The 18668-nt window shown below is 51.9% G+C and overlaps 1 protein-coding gene across 1 annotated transcript in view; it reads left to right on the top strand.

Annotated features, from left to right (window-relative positions):
* Positions 1–18668, top strand: part of CTIF (cap binding complex dependent translation initiation factor) — a 116397-nt gene that overhangs the window by 84497 nt on the left and 13232 nt on the right. Inside the window, exon 9 of the mRNA XM_059833637.1 lies at positions 14345–14500. Within this exon, the coding sequence (XP_059689620.1) occupies positions 14345–14500 (156 nt within the window). The remainder of the gene's footprint in view (positions 1–14344; positions 14501–18668) is intronic.

Below are 18668 nucleotides of genomic sequence, written 5' to 3'. Positions count from 1 at the left end.
TGTCTTGAGTGCCGCAGCGGGGAGGGTTTGCACGCTCAGCTCCACGGAGCAGCACCACATCCATCTCTGATCTGTGCACGAGCTCAACGTCACTGCCTTTGGTTTCTCTTCCAGAAGAGTTCGATGAGCTCTTCCCAAGGTGAGGTGGTGATTCAATGGGGAAAGCCTCCTCGGCTCAAGCTGCTTGCCACGGATCTTCTGGGAGGCTGAGGGACATCTTGGTGGTGAACCTCAGAGTTGATGCCCATGGGCTTTGCCGTCATGGGCTCTCCTTGCCAGGGAAATAGCAAATGATGCTGCCCTGGCATAAACACCTTCGTCTGGGGTCTCGCAGAAACTCGCAGAGCTTGGAAACCTTTTTCCTTAGATTTCTGGGCTGATGTTGACAGTGCTGTCCTGGTTTTGTAAACCGTGGTGGGACTCACCAGCGGAGTGCAGCTTTGCAGATGGGGTTTATTTTCTATACGCCCAGGATTGGGAAGGAGACACGTTCCCTCTCGTTTGCCCCCAGTTGTGTCTCTGAAGATGCTCTGTAGTTCTGTAACAGAATTTATTGCTTTATTTTTATTACTATTTATTATTTTATGATTTTATATTTCTGTTATTTATTATTTCTTCATTTATTCTTTTTAATAATTTTATATTTTTATTATTTTATTATTACTTTTTTATTATTTTGCATAGTCATCCGGGGCCAAACGTCACCCGTGCAAGTGGCGGCAGCGGGCAGGAGAGGGAGCCAGGGGGGAGGGCTGGCACCCTGCCCGCACTGGCAGGTGAAGGGCAGAGCCGGGCATCAATTAGAGCTGGCCCCTTCGTTACCCGTGAGTCTGGCCAAGCCATCATCGTCTGCCCGTAGTAATAACGCTCGCTCGGCTTTGCCGTCGAGGTTACGGGAGCCGCTGGCAGACAGGTCCCGTGTGGGTCTGTGAGTTATTGGAGAGCTCCGGATTAAATATCAAGCTGCGTGCTTTAAACTTGCCGCTTTTCCCAAGCGGAGCAGTGGCTGTAGGAGCCGTCCGGCTCCTTCGCAGCCTTTCGATGACGGGGGAACGGGGCAGAGGCGAGGGAGCGCTGGGCGTCACCTCCTCAGAGGCTGATGGTGAGATGAGGGGGGCTTTAATGGAGCACAAAGAGGGGTTTAACCCAAAATCTGGGGTTTTAATGGAAGGTAAAAAAAAGGCAACAATTTCCCACTGACAGGAAGGAGGGGATGGCGACAGAAGTTGTGACCCACAAGCCTCCGAGTTGGGAATAGCTGAGCCGGGCCCCGAATTAAATTGGCTGTGGGGTTGCACTGCACATCAGTCCTTAGCGTGAGCCCAGGGATGGGGTTGGGGCTTGCAGCCCCTCGGGGAGTTGAGTCGCAGCTGGAGGTGGCCACAGGGCTACTGATGTACCAGTGGGCATCACAGGGGCTGCCGGGGGGTCATCCCCATTGCTCTGCAGGTAGCCAGGGGCTGGAGTCCATCCGACGCAGCCACGCTCATGGCTCTGCACAGGGAAGGTGTTTAGTTTTGAGTAGCAGGGCATCATGCAGGTGAGAGATTGATGGGAAGCAAGGCTAAGTTGCAAAAAAAAAAAAAAAAAAAAAAAAGCCTTAGGGTTTAAAGAGTGGCATATCTGACATGAATTCAATGTGCTGGTAAGATTTTATATTGCAGTGCTCAGGCGTGTTGTGAAAAAATAGCCATCGCCTTTACTCCGTAAATAAGGTGTGTGTGGTTTCTCCTGGCTCCTGTTCACCCTGGAGGGGCCGAGGCTGCCCGGTGGGTCCAGCCCCTGCTCCGGCGTGTGGCGTCACCTCAGGGCTGGCACTCGGTCACCTCCACTGACCTATCTGGGCATCTCCCAGTGGTGGTGGGACTCAGCGGAGGTTCCTCTTGGTCCCGCAGGCTGGCGGTGAGCAACGTCGGGAGCGTCCCTGGCTGAGCTGCTGCTGCCGCTGCCCGCTCAAAGCCCAGCCAAGTTCAACCCCGGGGGGCTTTGGGTGGTGGGACCTGTGCGCACCCTTGTTCGTGGGCTGCAGCGGGGAGCAGAGGCTGCGCCGGGCTCTAGGTGGAGACTGCAGCCTGCCTGCAGCCTGCCTGCAGCCCTGGGCCAGATCCAGGCAGCGGGCTACCGCTGGGGTGGGCTTCTAGCTGCTCCCAGCCATTGCTGGTGGGTGAGGCTGCTCGGGGCCATGCAGGGTCCCTCTGGGGCTTTGGTTAGAGAGGCAGCAAAAAAAAACAACCCTCAAAAGCCATTTATCCATTGGCTGAGAGGTGAATAAATGCCCGAGGAGCCCCATCCACCCACTACCTTCCAGGCAGGGGGTTTGCTTAAGCGTTGAGATCCCCTCAGACCGGGCTGGACCGGCATCAGCTCCGGCTCTCCGTTTTCTCCTGAAAGGCTCAAATCCAACCCTGGGATGCGGGAGCACGCTCCTGCCAGCCCAGGGACTCAGCCAGCCTAAGGCACCCTACTGCCGGACCATCTGCTCCTGCCTGCTCCAGCATAAATCCGGCTCAGGCTGCTGCAGCTGCCCCAAGGTGGGGATTTCGGGATGCTGCGGGGTTGGAAGATCCCCTCTGCCAGTACCTGCAGCCGCCCTGCTATCCCCAGCCCTGCTCTTAGCTGGTTCCCTTCGCCTCACCTGGGGACAGGAGTTTCGGAGGCTCACTGGGACCTTGCGGTGCTTGGCTCTGCCTGGGACCCATCCTGCAAACCCCCACGTCCCCCACTCGCTTTGCTAGGGGATGAAGAGCACGCTGGAGATGCAGGTGCCAGGGACGTCACCTCCTAAGCCAAGGCCAGAGCAGACGCAGGTCCCAGCATCAGCCCAGAGCTGGGGTTTGGGTAGAAGGATGTTGGAGAGGGCAGCACCTCTTTTTCTTTCCTGGGAAGGGGGGAAAATGGGATAGCTTGTGTTTTGCCCATCCCTGGCATCGCTCAGCCGCGGGCACGTGAGATAAGGGGGATGCTCTTGTGCTCGCCAGCAGGAAATCTCTTTTTTTTTTTTTAAGGATCTCTAGCTGAGCCACAAGAATTTGTAGCAAATTCAGTTTCTAGCTGAGTGGGCTTGATTGACGTGCTCAAGCACAGGCTGCCCCAAGCGGATTTTGGCTGGGTTTTACAGCTGGCCTGCTGCGGTGGCACCCCGGAGGGACGGTCCGGTGGGACCTGCAGCGTGGGTGTTGCAATGTGGGCATCCTCAGCATCCCCTGGCCAGGCTTAGGCTCAGTTTTTTCACTGCTGGATGTTTTCATGTGTACCTACCTGTCAGAATCTGGATTTGGAGAATCAATGCTGCTGTGAGGTCTGCATCCCCTTTACCTCCCTCGTCGGTATCATTTTGCACATCCTCATCTTTTCCTGCTGCTGGCATTTAAACAAGCAAATGCAAAATGATAACGTGAAGTGGCTTTGGTGGGAAGAGTCCCAGGAGTGGAGGAGCTGGAGGATACGCAGCGCGTGAGAAATGAGAGGCAGGAGGAGTGTTTCAGGTCCCTGTCCCACGCCTGGCCAGCAAACAGGGCTGATTCCGATGCGAAACACAGCATCCGAGTCTTGAGGACAGGAGCAAACGAAGTGTGGCTGGACGATGCCACCCCATCGTGACATGTCGTCTGCTCTCATCAGCAGTGCTGCCACCCCTGGGGTCCCACCCTTGCCCAGCATCCGAAACCAGTGCTTCCTTTTCCCTTCCCAGTGATAAATTCCTCCACTTTTCTTTCTTTCTTTTAGTTACTACTGCTCTGCATATTATTTTTTAATAGAGGGTGTGGGAGGAACATCTCTGGCAGCACTGGGAACCCAAACCCAGCGATATCCCTTCCAGTCCAGGAGCAGCAGGAACTGAGGGCAAAGCATGCGCCGGCTAAGGAAATAGTGTCAGGCTGGAAAAACAAAACCTTTTCCATTTCTGCTTCCTTAATAAGAGTAAGGTGTTTTTCCCTGCATCCCTTTAATATTCCAGCCCATGCCGTCCGGTGGTCTTACACGGTGATGCTCACAGTCAGCGGCTCTGCCAATATGCTGCAAAATATGCCATGGTAATCATGAGCATCCCTTTAGAGACAGAAAGATTGGAGGGATCGAGGGGTTTTGCAGGTTAATGTTGTTTTCTGCAGCTCTTTTCTGTAAGCTCAGCTTTTCCAGCATGGATGGGCAGCTTCGGAGGTGTTGTAGGGTGCTCCATACCTTCATGCTTCAGGGGCTGAGCAGAAAAGATTAATGCATCTTTTATATCCATTTAAAAAAAAAATACCAAAATACAACATTTGCTATAGCAGAAGCTCCCTGGCTTCATAGGATTTGTAAATATTAGCCCCTGAGAAAGATCTTCTGAGCTCTTTTGTCTACGTAACATTTTTTAGCGGACTGGTACTTCAGCTCCAAGTCCCAGCTTTCGGTTGTCGTTTGTCCCCATCGCAGGGAGCCTGGAGCTGCATTTCCAACCAGGAGCTCCGGCACCAGTACCCGATGCCCGTCAGATGCTTGGCCACGGCGGTGGGAGAGACAGGGTGAAAAGCAGGCGGAGGAGATAAGAGGGTTGTCAGCCCCTTTGCTTTCCAGCGTGTTTGCTCAGCGACGTTGAGTGCTGGGCCAGAGCCACCACCTCCCTGCAGACTAAACAGTTGCAATGTTTTCTCCCATGACTGAAAGAATTTAGAAAAGGGTCCCGGTATGAAACTTTACACGAACTCTGGGTGCCACGAATATCTCTGGCTGGGAGTCTGTTAACTCCTCCGGTTCCCTACTTGTCCGTGCAGTTCGCTCTCTGGGCAGATGAAGGGAAAACCCATCCCACCATGAATCTGGCCGGCTGCCTGCAGGACCCCTGGTGCTCTCCCACCCGCCACATTTTCGCGCATCCATCTTTCTTATTTTTTGCTTTCTTTTAAAGGAGAAAGCCAAGATTTCTGGCCATAATGGAGCTCTGGGGTCCTCAGCACAAGACAGACATGGACCTGTTGGAGCAGGTCCAGAGGAGGCCACAGAAATGATCCAAGGGCTGGAACACCTCTGCTGTGAGGACAGGCTGAGAGAGTTGGGGTGGTTCAGCCGGGAGAAGAGAAGGCTCCGGGGAGACCTTATTGTGGCCTTTCAGTACTTAAAGGGGGCTTAGAAGGAAGATGGGGATGGACTTTTTAGTAGGGCCTGTAGCAATAGGACAAGGGGGAATGGTTTTAAAGTAAAAGAGGGGAGATTCAGACTAGATAGAAGGAAGGAATTGTTTACGATGAGGGTGGTGAGACACTGGGACAGGTTGCCCAGAGAGGTGGTAGATGCCCCATCCCTGGAAACCTTCCAGGTCAGGTTGGATGGGGCTCTGAGCAACCTGATCTGGTTGAAGATGTCCCTGCTCATTGCAGGGGGTTGGACTAGATGGCCTTCAAAGGTCCCTTCCCACCCAAACCATTCTATGAATCTATGAGGATTCTATAATGCCCCATGCCTCTTGGACCTGTGTGTGGCCATCTGTGTGTATTGAGGTCCATCCCAAGGTTATCTGCTTCCCTGTGCTGCCCAGCTCGGGGATTTCCATCACAGGGGCTTCATTCTTCCATCAGTCCTGGCTTGCAGAGAAGACAAGGTTGAGCATCAGTGTCTTGCACTCCACAGCCAGCTCAGCAGATCGATGGTCCCACCCCATGGTGAAGGACCACCAAGCACGTACTCACTAGAAAGGTCTTAGCATCCCGCAGGGAAAGCATCCTGCTGCCAGCTCCCTGGCAGCCAGGAAAATCCCTCCTAGGATTGAGCTGGTGTAAACCAGGAGCGCCTGTGTAGAAAAGCTCCTGACGGCAAACGGGATTAGCTGTCTGCTTTTTTCCCCTGCCTGGTTTCATTCATCTGCGGGCTGGCTGGAATTTCAATGGGCGCAGCTTCATTTCGAATGCAAGCTGCATTTCTCTAACCACGGTGCCTGGATGAAGCAGCACCTACTTCCACAGCCACTTTTCCTCCTCTTATATCCCTCTTTGCAAACTTGGCCCATCCCCATAGACCCCTCAGCACCTCTGCCTTATAAAGAGGACACATTGCATGTGCAGAGCTTAAAATAAGAATGCAGCCTGCTGGTAAAATCCAGCTTGTCCCTGGTGCATCCCCCGGGGCTGCAAGGCTGGGCATCTCCAGCTGCGGCATTTGCAAGCGGGATCCATCCATCAGCCTCTGTTGAGGTCCCAGTCATCGCCCCACGTTGGCATTGGGTGTGGGATGGGTGTTTTTTCAGGCACAGAAGTGGCCTCTGAGCAGATGCTGGGGATGGTGTTGGGGCTCAGACTTTGCCCTGATGCAGGAAAGGGCTTGAAAAGTGTCCATCAAACCATCCCCACCCATATAAAATAGCCCCTATACACTTGCTTGGGGGATTTCTTCAAACCAGAATGGTTTTACACTGAGCTCACGCTTTGAGGAACGCTGCCTGTGGGCTGGGAGATTTATATTAAGATATTTTTCCATGCAGTGGGGGTGCCAGTGCTGCTGCAGATGCTGGGATGGGCAGGGATCCGCTGTGCTTGATCCTCTCTCTTTCTGCCACCTCCGTGTAACAGGGAGGGGATTGCTGGCCCAGGGACGGGATGCTCTTGGTGACAAGGATGCTTTGTTCCCATCTCAGGGAATGGCTGCCCAGGAGAGGACTCGCAGTGTCTCCCACCATCCAAAGGTAACCCAAGGTTTTCCCACGCATGCTTGCAAAGGCAAAGGGCACGTCGCTGCCTCAGGTTTCCTGCAGCACTGGGACTTAAACGAACATAACGAGGATCTTCTGCAACGCTCCAGAGGAGCAAGCCTGCCAAGCGGGAGCTGCCTCCTCCGGGCGTTACAGCCATGGGGTGTCTGCAGGGTTGGGTCAAACGGGCGTCCTGACTGCTCTGACAACAACCCAGCAAGGAAATTTGTTTGTATTTCTTTGCAATCCCTTGTCTCCCCACCAGTCCCTCTCCACAGGACTGAGAGGTTGGCTTCTGGCTTTCAAAGGTATCGTTGGTTCCCTATGTCCGTGCGTCCATGTCCGTCTGCTCGCTGTAAGGTCTGGCTGGGGCAGGTGCTGCCATTTTGCTGTGTGTTTGTGTCCAGGTTCATGGGATAACAGGGCTTTAAAGCAGTGATAAACTGCTGTTATCCAGCTGAGCTGATAGCCTGGCATGTGTTTGGGAAACCAGAAAGGTGCTAGGAAGGAAGGGTGGCAATAAAAATTAAGTAACAAGGAAGACAACTCTGTCACCTGGGTACCGCTGGAGGAGGTGCTGGCAAACATCCTCTGGTGAAGCAACCAGGGCTCCCAGAGCATCCCACTCTCTTTTCCAGACTATTTCTCCTCTGTGCATTATCCCACTTGAAAACTATTTGGAGAAACACTCCTGCGATAACATGGTATAAGCCTTGGTAATTCAGCAGAGAGGCGAATGTGTTCTGGTGGAAATGAGATTTGCTCCAGTTCAGCGGTAAGCTCTGCTGACCCGTGGGACGCGGTGTCTTCCCAGGACATGGCCACATCTCAATTCTGAATTTTTTTCCCTCTGCAAGAGAGAAGGTGGCAATAACAGGAGAGCAGGGGATTTCCTTTGGGCTGCCCCTTCTCCCCGTTCTGCTTTTTCTGGGTCATTAAGGAAGATTTTCACACCAGGACAAAATGGTGTTTGCTGGTCATGGTGTGCAGACCATGCTAATTCCCTCTCTTGGTCACCTCGGAGTGTCCACTGAGACAGTGCTCCAACATCTCTAGCAAGTGCTCATTAACAGCAATGCTTTTCTGTTTGCACATCCATTATTACGTTCCCACCTGGGTGATTTAAACCTCAACTGAATCAATAATTAACTGCTTGCACCTCTGCGGCCCCCAAGGACCTCAGAGACATCGCTGACAGAGACAAGCCATGAGACGCCCACGTCAGGTGGGTAATTGCCGTTGATCCCGGATTTGGAGCCAGACGGAGAGGTCATGGCAAGACTGGGGGCAGGAGGTTCAAGTGACCACCCACTTGGTCACCTCAGGGTGTTTGGAGACATGGGAAGTACCCACAGCTCCTGTTGGCTCTGGTTAGCAGCTGCCTCGATTATCCAAACCTGAGGAATTTTAAATTCATGGGTGTTCCTGATCCTGGGAGTTTGCTTAGCATCTTCTTTAGAAGAGCCAGGAGTTTTCTGACCTTACTTTCCCCTTCCTGCCCAAATCCTTTTGAGAGGAGTAAGCACTATTTGTGTCTGTCCGCTGGCTGCAGGATCTTTGGTGAGTTGTTCTTGTAGAATTGGTTGGTGTCATTTAATGCAAGGTATATATTGTCTGGTGGTCGGCTGATGAGTGGTAGGTGCCTGCGGGGTGGTGGTCGCAGTCCTGGTAACCTGGACCTTTGCCATGCGATGCATTTTGGAGACCTCTGTGATTAGAAATGTTCAAAGAACTATGGCCATCATGAAACCAGGTCCATGCTGAAGGCCACTGGTAGGATTTGCTACTCTTCCCAAAGTGGCCAGAACACCCCGAGAAGAAGCCGGTGCACATTCATCTGGTGCAGATCCATCTTGGAGGAAATGGCATGATGAAAGTCTGTGGGAGTGAAATGCCTCATGGCTGGGTGAAGCCGGGACCTTTGCGAGGCTGGGCACAGGGTGTCATCTGTAATTTAAAAGTTTTATCTGCTTTAATTGTCAATAGCTCCTTTGTTGGAGTAATAATAATTGCCGTGATTTGCATGTCTCGGTCACACGCCCCAAAGCACTTTGTGGAGGAAGATGAGTAAATCGTTCCCGTTGCAAGCTGGGAAATAAGGGTACAGAGGTGATGGGAGCCCACACAGGTCTGGAAATAAATCTCAGTCTCCTGTGCTGCTGGTTCCCAGTCCTGCATGGAAGCTGTTGGCTCAAAGCAGGTTTTCTATCATCGTCTTCCTCTGCTTTGTCTTATTGTCCCCAGGCTGGCAGTAGCATGGGGGGGTTGTGCGGTGGGATCTTGGTATGGTTTGGTCTTCAGGGAGTGTCAGCGGGGTGCAGGCAGAGAGGCCTGGAGTGTTGCTGCATGTGCTTGGAAGAAGAGCAGAGCCCATGGAAGAGCTGATGGTCCCACCTGGTGTCCCACCATCTCTGGTGGTTTAGTACAGCACAGGAGCTTGTGTAGTGGTGTCCATGTGGAGTGAGATGTTCCCGATGAAGCTGTGGGTGACAGCTCTGCTTTGGAGGAGCTCGGTGAGACCCTGAGCATCCATGGGTGGAGGTGTTCGATCACTCCCTGGTGCTGCCACAGATTTCTCCAGCACCTCCTGAGCTGCTTCTGAACGCCGGTGCTATAAACTACTCATCTCACTGGGTTATACTCCCCAGGAAGCAAAGCTACGCTCCAGAGCCTCCTCCAAGCCAGGACCTAAATAAAAGTATTGTTTAAATTATAAACAGGGAATAATGCAGCAATGTTAAGTGTGCAAAATGTCATTTATCGGAGCCCTTTCTAGGAGGGTTTGGGGAGGGAGCAGGCGGAGCGTGTGCTTCTCCAGGACAGTGACAAGGGACGGATGCAGTCGCAGCCCCAACTCACCAGCTCCCTCCTCCAACCTGTTTTATTTATCTCAGGCCCTTTCCAAAGAGCCATTTAAGGCTCCAACCTTTTGTAGCACACTGCCAGTAAGATCAAGTATTTAGCACAGCCTCTCTCAGCTTTTTATATAGAGCCTAGCACTGATACCTAAGCGTTATATATTTCTTTTTGTGCAGTATTTCTGACTCAGTATTTCCTGCCTCCTTGACAATGACTGAGTAAACAGCAGAGCTGCCAGAGGAAGAGCCCTGTGTTTACAGAGCAACAAGCCCAAATGTGTCTTTTTTTTTTCCATCAGAAGGTGGCGACGCTTAAATTAACACTCATTTTTATCTCATGCTAAACTCTTGCCCTCTAACTTGCTGCTGAGAGAGCCAGCCATGAGTTGGTGGGCCCGGATCTGGGGCAGAGTAATTTGGGACTCATCTTAAAAAAAAGTGTGGCAAACCCCCGAGGGATGAATTTTCAGCTGCAGCTGTCTGGGCTGGAGCGAGGGCTTAGATCTGATGGCAGAATGCTGCTTCTTGTCCTGCCTGACTCTGCTGCCCACCAAAAATGGTAGAGGAGGGATTTTCCTCTTCTCCCATCGAGTGGCCAGTCTTCTTGGTTCTTCTGGCTTGATCTTGGTTTTGGAGAGATCTCATGTCTGCGCCAAGAATGGATAGCATTGCGTGAGCTGCATCTACACGGAGATGAGGAGTGGGCTTTGACTTGGCTGCAAGAGTGGAGAGCCCCAAGACAAAGGCATTTTCTATTTCCATTGCTGGCAGAAGCTCAGCAGGAGCTTCAGCTCAAGGAGTCTTTGCCATGCTTAGAAGGGTTCCAACGGGGGATGTCAGAGGGTGGGCTGAGCTGTGGCATGCTTGCCTGTGCCTGTCCGTGAACACCCCTGACCTACCCATCGCACATGGTGAGGCCCAACATGATGAAGATGCTTAATCTTCTGGTTTATGCCCCAAACTTTTGTCCTGTGTGAAACTTCTTCAGAGGTCTTCTTGGCATCTCCCCACTTGCTGCATGGTTTCCCAATGAACTGCTCTCCCAAACCAGGCAGAGAAGGGAGGTCAACCCTGCTACCTGGTATAAATACATGTTATTTTAAACTATAAGCGCTGGAGGAAGGTCATCCAGTAAACGCACCCAGATTATCTGCAGGCCAGGGCACCCCCAAATTAGTAATACAATTTGTGTTTAAAAATACAGCCAAACTGATGAAAGATAATTTTCTTACTGCCCTGACATCACCATCTAAGCATGGGGCAAGCCAATCCACAGGTTATTTTTATATAACTCTGTGAGGCATTTCCAGAGCAAATAAAGTTCACTGGGCAGGGCAGAGACCCGGCCGTCCGGTTTCAGCGCTTTTCAGCCTCCTCAGGGCTTCTCATTGGTAGTGTGGAGGGCTGCGGGTCAGGGCACGGCTCCATCGGATGTGCCCCGGGCACACGGGACATGGGGTTTGTTCTCCATTGAGCCGCTCTTCGCTGCCGGGAAGGTCTTCACCTCTCCCACGCTCTTGGCCTGGCTCATCTGTTTTGATTGCAAACCCTTTAAAGAAGCAATTGAGTTGCTCTCCACATTCTCCATGCCCAGCGTGATGGGTCATGGGTCCTGCTGGGAGCACAGCCAACGTGCAGCCAGATGAATCGCACCTGTAACTCCGTTGACCAAATTACCTAGATGACAGCAGTGGTCTCCTCAAACATGGACACCCCAAGGGAGGTGGGACACCTCTGCATGGGTGGCATTCATGTGGGCTTGCCTGTTTGCGTGTGCCGTGGTACTGGTCAAACCTGCTGTCTGAAGGCCAAATTTAAGGACAAAGCTCCCTGTGCCACCTTCCTCCTGCCCACCGTGACACTGGTGTAGCACCACGCTGCGGGGTCAAAGCAGATGTGTATCTCAGGATGCTTCAGGACAGCTCTGGCACTGGAAGTCCAGCTACAGTGGAGATTCAGCTGCTGGTAAGCCCAACTCTTGCCTGTAGGCAGGCACGGTCCAAAAACCATAATTCCTACCTCTGGCAAGGTGCTTTTCCTACTTTGTCGAAGGAATCAGTATCAGCCCCCCCTTTTGCAGAGTACATGCAAACAATCTCCTTTTGCTCCCAGGGAGTTGCTCCGTGGGTACCAGCAAAATTTGGCCCAAACTGAGGCTGCAAACAGAGCAAAATTATTCCCACTGCGGTATCACGTTCTGGGTCAAAATGTTCACGGTGACCTCTGCATCCATCCCATTTTCTGTCCCCCACTCCTGTCCTTCATGGGCGTCCATCAAAGTCTGCACAAACTTTTTGGTGACTTGGGGGGCTGAGAAGAGGACCCCAGTCCCTTTTCTTTTGCAAGGGTCGTCTTCTTCAGCTGCAAAGTTGGGGGCAGAGTGTTCATTGATGTTGCTGCTGGGTGGCATCACCCACCGGGTGCTGTAGGATGAAAAAAAGAGGGTGCTGGGTGGTGGCATCTCTTCCTGCCCAGCTCCCATCCCAGGCCTGATGAGTTTGGTTTGGTTTGATGGTTGTTTTATGGAAATTGGTTGGTTGGTTTGGTGGATTTTTTTACAGAAAATATTTTTTTTAAACAGAAAATATTGAAGTTTCAGTTTTCTCTCTTGCAAGGCTGTGGAGTGGGGCGATGTGTTTGAAGCAGGAACGATAAGGAGGAGAGTTTCCTGTGGTGGTTTTTATTCTTTCCCAGTAATCTGGGACCGCAGAGCCCACACGGTTATCCCAAGCTGCTAGGAATTTCCCAGTGTGCCCCAGGGATCCTGAAATATGGCCCGGCTCCCTGGGCTCATCAGTGTGGACCTTCCCGGGCAGGCCAGGGGGGCTGCTGGGGGGCATCCAGCCTGGGAGGGGGAGGATGGCTCAGGGGCCGGAGCCAGGTGGGATGCTGCGTGAGATGCAGGAGGCAGCTCAGTGCCAGCGGATGGAGAGGTCTTGGGGCATCAAGGAAGAGCTCCAGGGTTCAAAGGGTGCTTTCTGTCCCAGGGCGGAGGTGGCCAGTGGGTGACCTTACGGGTAGGCGAGGGTGGAGGTCCCTGTTGGTACAGACGAGGGGCACGCGATGCTTTCGCTTGGTTTTTTAATTTCTCAAAAGTCAAGAGGTCATTTCTCTTTGACTTTTTTTTTTATTAAAATTCGAGTGAAAACTCCAGAACGAGTAATTCGGTAACCCTGGGGTGATAAACTGAGCTGGCAAATAACTCTCTCCTCCGTCACCGCCCTGGGACTGGCTGGGTAATGAAAGGACAAACTCTGCAAACTCCCCCGGAGAGTCTGAAAAGACCCAACAGGATTTGGCTGCAGGTTGACTTCGGAGTCGCAGACACAGTTGGGCAATTGCCTTATAGAAATGGGTGTAGAGAGGAATTAGTCATCACTGTTTGGTTAATAAGTGCCTCGGTTATTTTACAATTCTTTTTCCTGCATATGCAAATATATTATTTTTTTTTCCTTTTGTAATGAAACATATAAATAGCTCCTGTCTTGGATCTTGTATGCATACGGTTGTGTCATGAAAATAATCATCATGCTTTTGCCTGGCTTTCTGTAGCAGCTGCTTTACTTACCTTTGTTTCAAAAGATCTATCTCCCGTGTGTTGTCCGGGGCATGAGAGCGATCTTTGGTGTGGTGGCTTTTATATCTCCCTGGCTTTGCAGAGTGCAGCTGCAGGTTGAAGCATTTGCAGCAGCAAAGCCCTTTGTCTCAGGTAGCAGGAATAAACCGAGATGAAAAAGATCGAAGATAATTTATTTAGTTGCTGGATTTTAAATGTTGTGCAACCCGCACTGGGAAGACACGGTGTTGAGAACGAACTTGTCCTGTTCTTTAATTTTCCCCTACTTAGTGCCTACTGATTTTTAATACCGAGGAAAGGTCACTATGGAGACAGACAAGCAGAGTCGCGTGGGACATCTTGCAAGAAGCTCTGCAGCATTGCTGAGAGCCCAGGGAAGCCCTCTTGGCTCTGAGTGTGATGCACTCTCTTGTGCCATCCTCTAGAAAAGTTTTTATTTGCTTTTACGTGTTGCCCCCTTGCTCTTTGCCACACACTCCCAACACACACGTCCCTTTTCACATCCTGCCTTCGGGCAAACCCCTTTTTTTCTCCCCAGCTGGAGGACTGATGGGGAGGCAGCTATCTCCCTGCACGCTTCCTCCTGATGTTGCTCCATAAATCACGTCATTCGGATAATCCTTGGTCATGGCAACCATCAGCTCAGGAGCAGGGTGACCTTTTAATGCCAAGCCCAGGCTGCCCTGATCTTCTTCTGGTCGGGCAGGGAGCCAGTCTCCGCTGTAATTTAGCGAGACCCCAGGGAGCAGCCAGGCCAGTAGAATGCCCCCGGCCGGACACTGTGTCTGCTGAAGATACTGGAATGAATGGGCTGGGCAGGTCCACCTGGACCACCAAGCCTGGCATGGCCACCAGCAATCATTGCGTTTCCCCTGCGTTTCATTTAACCTCTTTGTTGCTGCTTTTAGTCGATCTTGGTTGTGCATAGGGAAAAGAGTCCCTGTGTCTGTCTGAGGGGGAGGGCAGGGCACGGGGGACGCCGTCTCTAGCGCAAGCCGTGACAGTTATTGCAGGGGTTGGTGATATTTCTACAGTACCTGCTTTCTGGTGGCTTTGCTGTGTTGAAATTCCAGCCACTCCGCGTGCGTTGAGTAATCTCCCCGCTGTTACTAAAGAGGCAGTCTGTCTGTCTTCCTCCCCCCACCCTGAGTTTCAATTTCCTCCTAATTCTCCCTCTAGACAGCCGTTGCCTCTCCCATGGCGATGCGGTTTTGCTGATGCAGCCTGTTGTCTCTGTCCCTCTTGCAGAAGGATTTCACCATGCGGGAGGAGTTGCAGCAGCGGGACGTGGAGCGCTGGCTGGGGTTCATCACCTTTCTCTGCGAAGTCTTCGGCACCATGAGGAGCAGCACCGGAGAGCCCTTTCGAGTCCTTGTCTGCCCCATTTATACCTGCCTCAGGGAGGTAAATGCCTTCAGAGTTTGCCCTTCTCTACCTGCGGGCCAGGCTGTTGCGTGGCAGTGCTGAGGTGCCCATGATTCGTGGATGTTTGCTCTCTGATTCCTAGAGGTTTGTTTTGCCAGCATCAACACTTCTGACCCCAAAAGTACCTACTTCTGGAGGTGATGCTTGGCTTTTCCTGCATATTGTGTTTCTGCTAATTAAAAGCACATGCTCCAAGCAAGACCCCTTTGTCCAAGGGTCTGCAAAGCCCAACAGTTGGGATTGCAAACCCAACGTTTGAGTTTGCAAATCCCAATGTTGCAAAAATCCCCACCGAAGGGGCTTAAAAAGCTTCTTAAAAGCAGGTGAAGCGGCCTGCATAGATGAGACAGACTGAGGGGAGGAAAGAGGGAGAGAGGTGAGGTCCCATATGTCCCCACCTAGTGCAGCAGACACCCAGCCCTGCCACCAGGGTTGGGGACATTTCAGAACCTGAGCTCCTGATGAGCTCATTTCAGAGCCTGAGCTCCCCATGGTTCGGGGTGGTGGCAGGAACCTCGGTGAGGGCAAACAGAAAAGGCAACTCAAGCGTTAATGTTCAGTAGAGCAGGAGAGGGCTTTCCCCCCACCCTGTTTTAAAGATGGTTTTGTCTCCTGCTGCTATCTGTAGAAGACTTTCTCAGAAAAATCTGCCTCGTTGCCCGGGGTTGGAGCTGTGAATCTCAAATTGTCAGTAGTGCTTCTGTCGGGCCATAAATAACTCGCTGTAATGTAAGTTCTCCGCTAGTCCTTGGGCAAGAGGAGGATAAAGAAACTGCCAGCAATGACTTTTTTACACGTATGGGAAGTTTTCTCTGAATGCAAACACATCATAAACATTTTGTCTTCGCAGTAATATGGTGGGTAGGGTTCACAGACGGTGACTGTAGCAGTGAGAAAGAGTCCAGGCATCGTGACGACGCATACATATCCAGAGGAGGAGGTGGGAGAGGGATGCTAAGAATAGCCTAACTTCCCCAAAATCTCTGCCCACAGCAGTATGTGTCACCTTATGGGGAAGATCCCGGCGTCTAGCAAAGTCCCTGTTCCCCTCCACTTCCCATCACAGTCATGACACAGCCCAGCCCTGATTCTGCCAGGATTTTTCCCTGCCCACTCCTGTCTGCCCTCACCGTGCCATCATGGTCCCTCTTGTTGCCTTGCCAGTATGTGGGGACACAGTGGTGATCTAGAGGTGCGCGGAAGGACGTGAATTTCACGTATCAGGGATATTTTTTTCTCGTATCAGATATTTTTTGCTACAGGGCAGCTCCATAAAAAGCCTTTACTAATTACATCAAGACGTCATGCATAAATTTGCTTCTTAAAAATACATCTCTCTGTTCCTTAGCAGGGCAGCTCTGTCCCCATGGTGTCATTTGTCAGAGAAGACTCTTAGCTTAGCTGCCATGGGTGAGCCTGAGTCTTCCAGCTCTCCTGCCCCAAAATGGTTGATCTCTGACTGCTCGCTCTGCAGGGTTGTGACCTTGACTCACGCTGTTCCTCTTCCATGGCTCTGGGGTGGGTTTTCATCTTGCCACTGTTTTTTGCTGCCGTCAGCTAATCCTGACACACAGGGCCAACCCAGGAGAACAGGAGCACCTATTTATCAGCAGTGATAGGGTGCCAGGCTCTGAGATGGTTGCCAGAGCCAAAGCCAGGCTGTAGACGCAGCTGAGGAGGTGGCGGTGAGCTCTTCCAGCTGCACCCAGGAGAGGACAGGGATGCCTGGCCCTGCCAGGTGCTCCGTGAGATGTTGGAAACTCCCTAATTATGCAGAGTGCTCATCCCTTGGTGAGCTTCATGAAGCACATGGGCTGGTGTCCCAGGGCAGGAGGGGGTGTCACCATGGCCTATAGGGTTTGGGACCTCCGCTTGCCTTGGGACAGGTTCACAAGGTGTCGTAGCGCTCATCATGGGTTTTTTCCCCTTCCTGCTGATCAGCACATATGTCCCCGTGTACAAGCTCAGCCCCTCGCCCCTAACTCCTTCCCCCTTGGGCATACCCCAGCAAAGCCCCTCCGTGCTGCCCACAATCATGCTTAGCTCCCTCTGCCTCCATCCACCCATCCTTTGACGGATAAATCATTACCAGAGGCAAGATAACATCTCTGCCTCTGCCTGTCCTTTCAGCTCCTCTTGCTTTTTAGTTTCTCTGTCTCTTTTCTTTTTTTTTTAACTTTTTCCCTTTTCCTTTATAGCTTTGGTAGACTCAGCCAAAGGTCAGCGAGGGAGTGAGCAAGAGGAAGGGGAAAGTTGCCTGATGACTGAGGCAGGAATGTCTCTTCCCTTCCCCCTGCAAAGCTTCCTCTCTCCAGCTCCTTTCCTTTCCCCCCAAATAAAAGCTTATTAACACCGTCATCAGTTGTGGAGCTGGGCCGGGTGGGAGGAAGCGAGGATGGCAGCGAGGACATCAGTGCTGGGCAGTCCTGTGAGGAGGATCTGGGGACGTGGCTGGGGCATCGAGTGGCAACACCAGTGTTATTTATTGAGCGGTGTGGATGGGTTGGTTTTGTGGGCTGGGGAAAAAAAAAAAATCAAAAGAGAAGTTCATTTCAGGCGAGGCTGGAGTGATAAATGCTGGGGTTTGCTGGTTAATCGAACCAGTGTTCATCACCATCCTTGGGGAAGCAGGCAGACCGCTGCGTTTTGATGTCAGCCACAGGAATGGGTGTTTAATCACGGCAAAGGAAATTTGGGTCAGAGCTGCCGCCTCACCCGGGCAGCGTTTTGGGAGCCAAGGGAGTGGCTGTGCCTCTTGGCACAAACGTGGTCCATGCTGAGTACCCGTCCCGGGGGGCTCTGCCGCATCCTCCTCTGTGCCCATCGCCTGAGCTGCCTGCTGGAAAATAGGGTGGGGGAAGAAGGAAGGGTCTATGTCTGACATGGTGACTGCCTCTCCCAGGAGCCGGATCCTCAAGGAATCAAAAAGTTTAATTTCTGAGGGTTTGGGGTGAGATTTGTGCAGACAGAGGGTGTCTTCACAGCAAGGTCTGGTGAGGTCAACGTTGGGATTTTAGGCAAAGAGATGGTTTGCCAAGAGAAGTAAAAGGTGGGTTCAGCTCTCGTTAAAATGGTTTGTTGGAGCACGGTGAGTTTGGGTGGTACTTTAGATTGAAACATGTTTTGCTGCTTGGAATAGTGCCTAGTTTAAGTTGGAGAAGGGAAATGGGATGCCCAAGCCCAGCCCAAAGATCGGCATTGAAGATGGTCGGGGGTAAGGAGGCGTTTTTACGGTGAGCAGAGGAGACCCCCTTTGCAGATGAAAACCCCAGGACTACTGCAGCCATCAAATCTGGGGAGCTTGGGAAAAGAATAACAAAGCAGAGAAGTTAAATAGAAATAAAAGAAAGAGCTTTCCTCCTATTCTTCCCTTGGTGCTTCGGGGAATCGAGGGCGAGCTGGAGGACGGCATTGTTCCCGGGGAAAGGCTTTCCCCGGGTATAGTTGTGCTGCAGCCAGGGCACCGCGGGCTTGGCCCTTGCCTGTTTCCATCCTTGGCTGTCCTCACATGGGACCAGTGGTGGCATCTTCCATGACCACGTCCCTCCATGAGTCTTTTATCTGGCTCAATGAAAACACTTCTAGCAATTTTAGGAAGTTTTTCTGGCTCCTGCGCTTGATGGTCTAAGCAAGAGGGATGTCTCTGTGTCTTCTCCCAACCCTACAGCCCATGTGCTCTCAACTCTGGCCTCACTTTATTTCCCAAAACCATGCCAAATTTGTCCCTGTACATCTCCTTCTGCCCCTCCAGGATGGTGGGGAGCAAATGTGCTGACATTGTTACTGCCCAAAGCCTCTGCCCCGTGCCCAAACACGAGAACCACATTCAGCCCCGCTCCAACAATACTTCACGTTGCACGTCTCCCAAAACCAACTAAAACCAGGACAACAACCAAGGGACGTTGGTTCTTGCAGCCTGGCCATATTTCTTTTCTGTGGCCTTCGGCAGAGCCAGCAAAATGTAGAAAATGGGTTAAGACCAGGGACCAGCGAATGTCAGTTGAACCATCAGTGGGGCAGGAGCCCTGTACCTGGTGCAGCAAGTGCCCTGTGGCTACTGAAGACGTAGGGATAATAAATAATATTATTTGCCATCGATTGTTCACTGATTATCACCACTTTTGCCTTTCCTAACTCTTTCCTAAGC

Source organism: Gavia stellata, chromosome Z (assembly GCF_030936135.1).
Source record: "Gavia stellata isolate bGavSte3 chromosome Z, bGavSte3.hap2, whole genome shotgun sequence".
NCBI classification, from domain to species: domain Eukaryota; kingdom Metazoa; phylum Chordata; class Aves; order Gaviiformes; family Gaviidae; genus Gavia; species Gavia stellata.
This window is presented reverse-complemented; position numbering and strand designations above follow the sequence as displayed.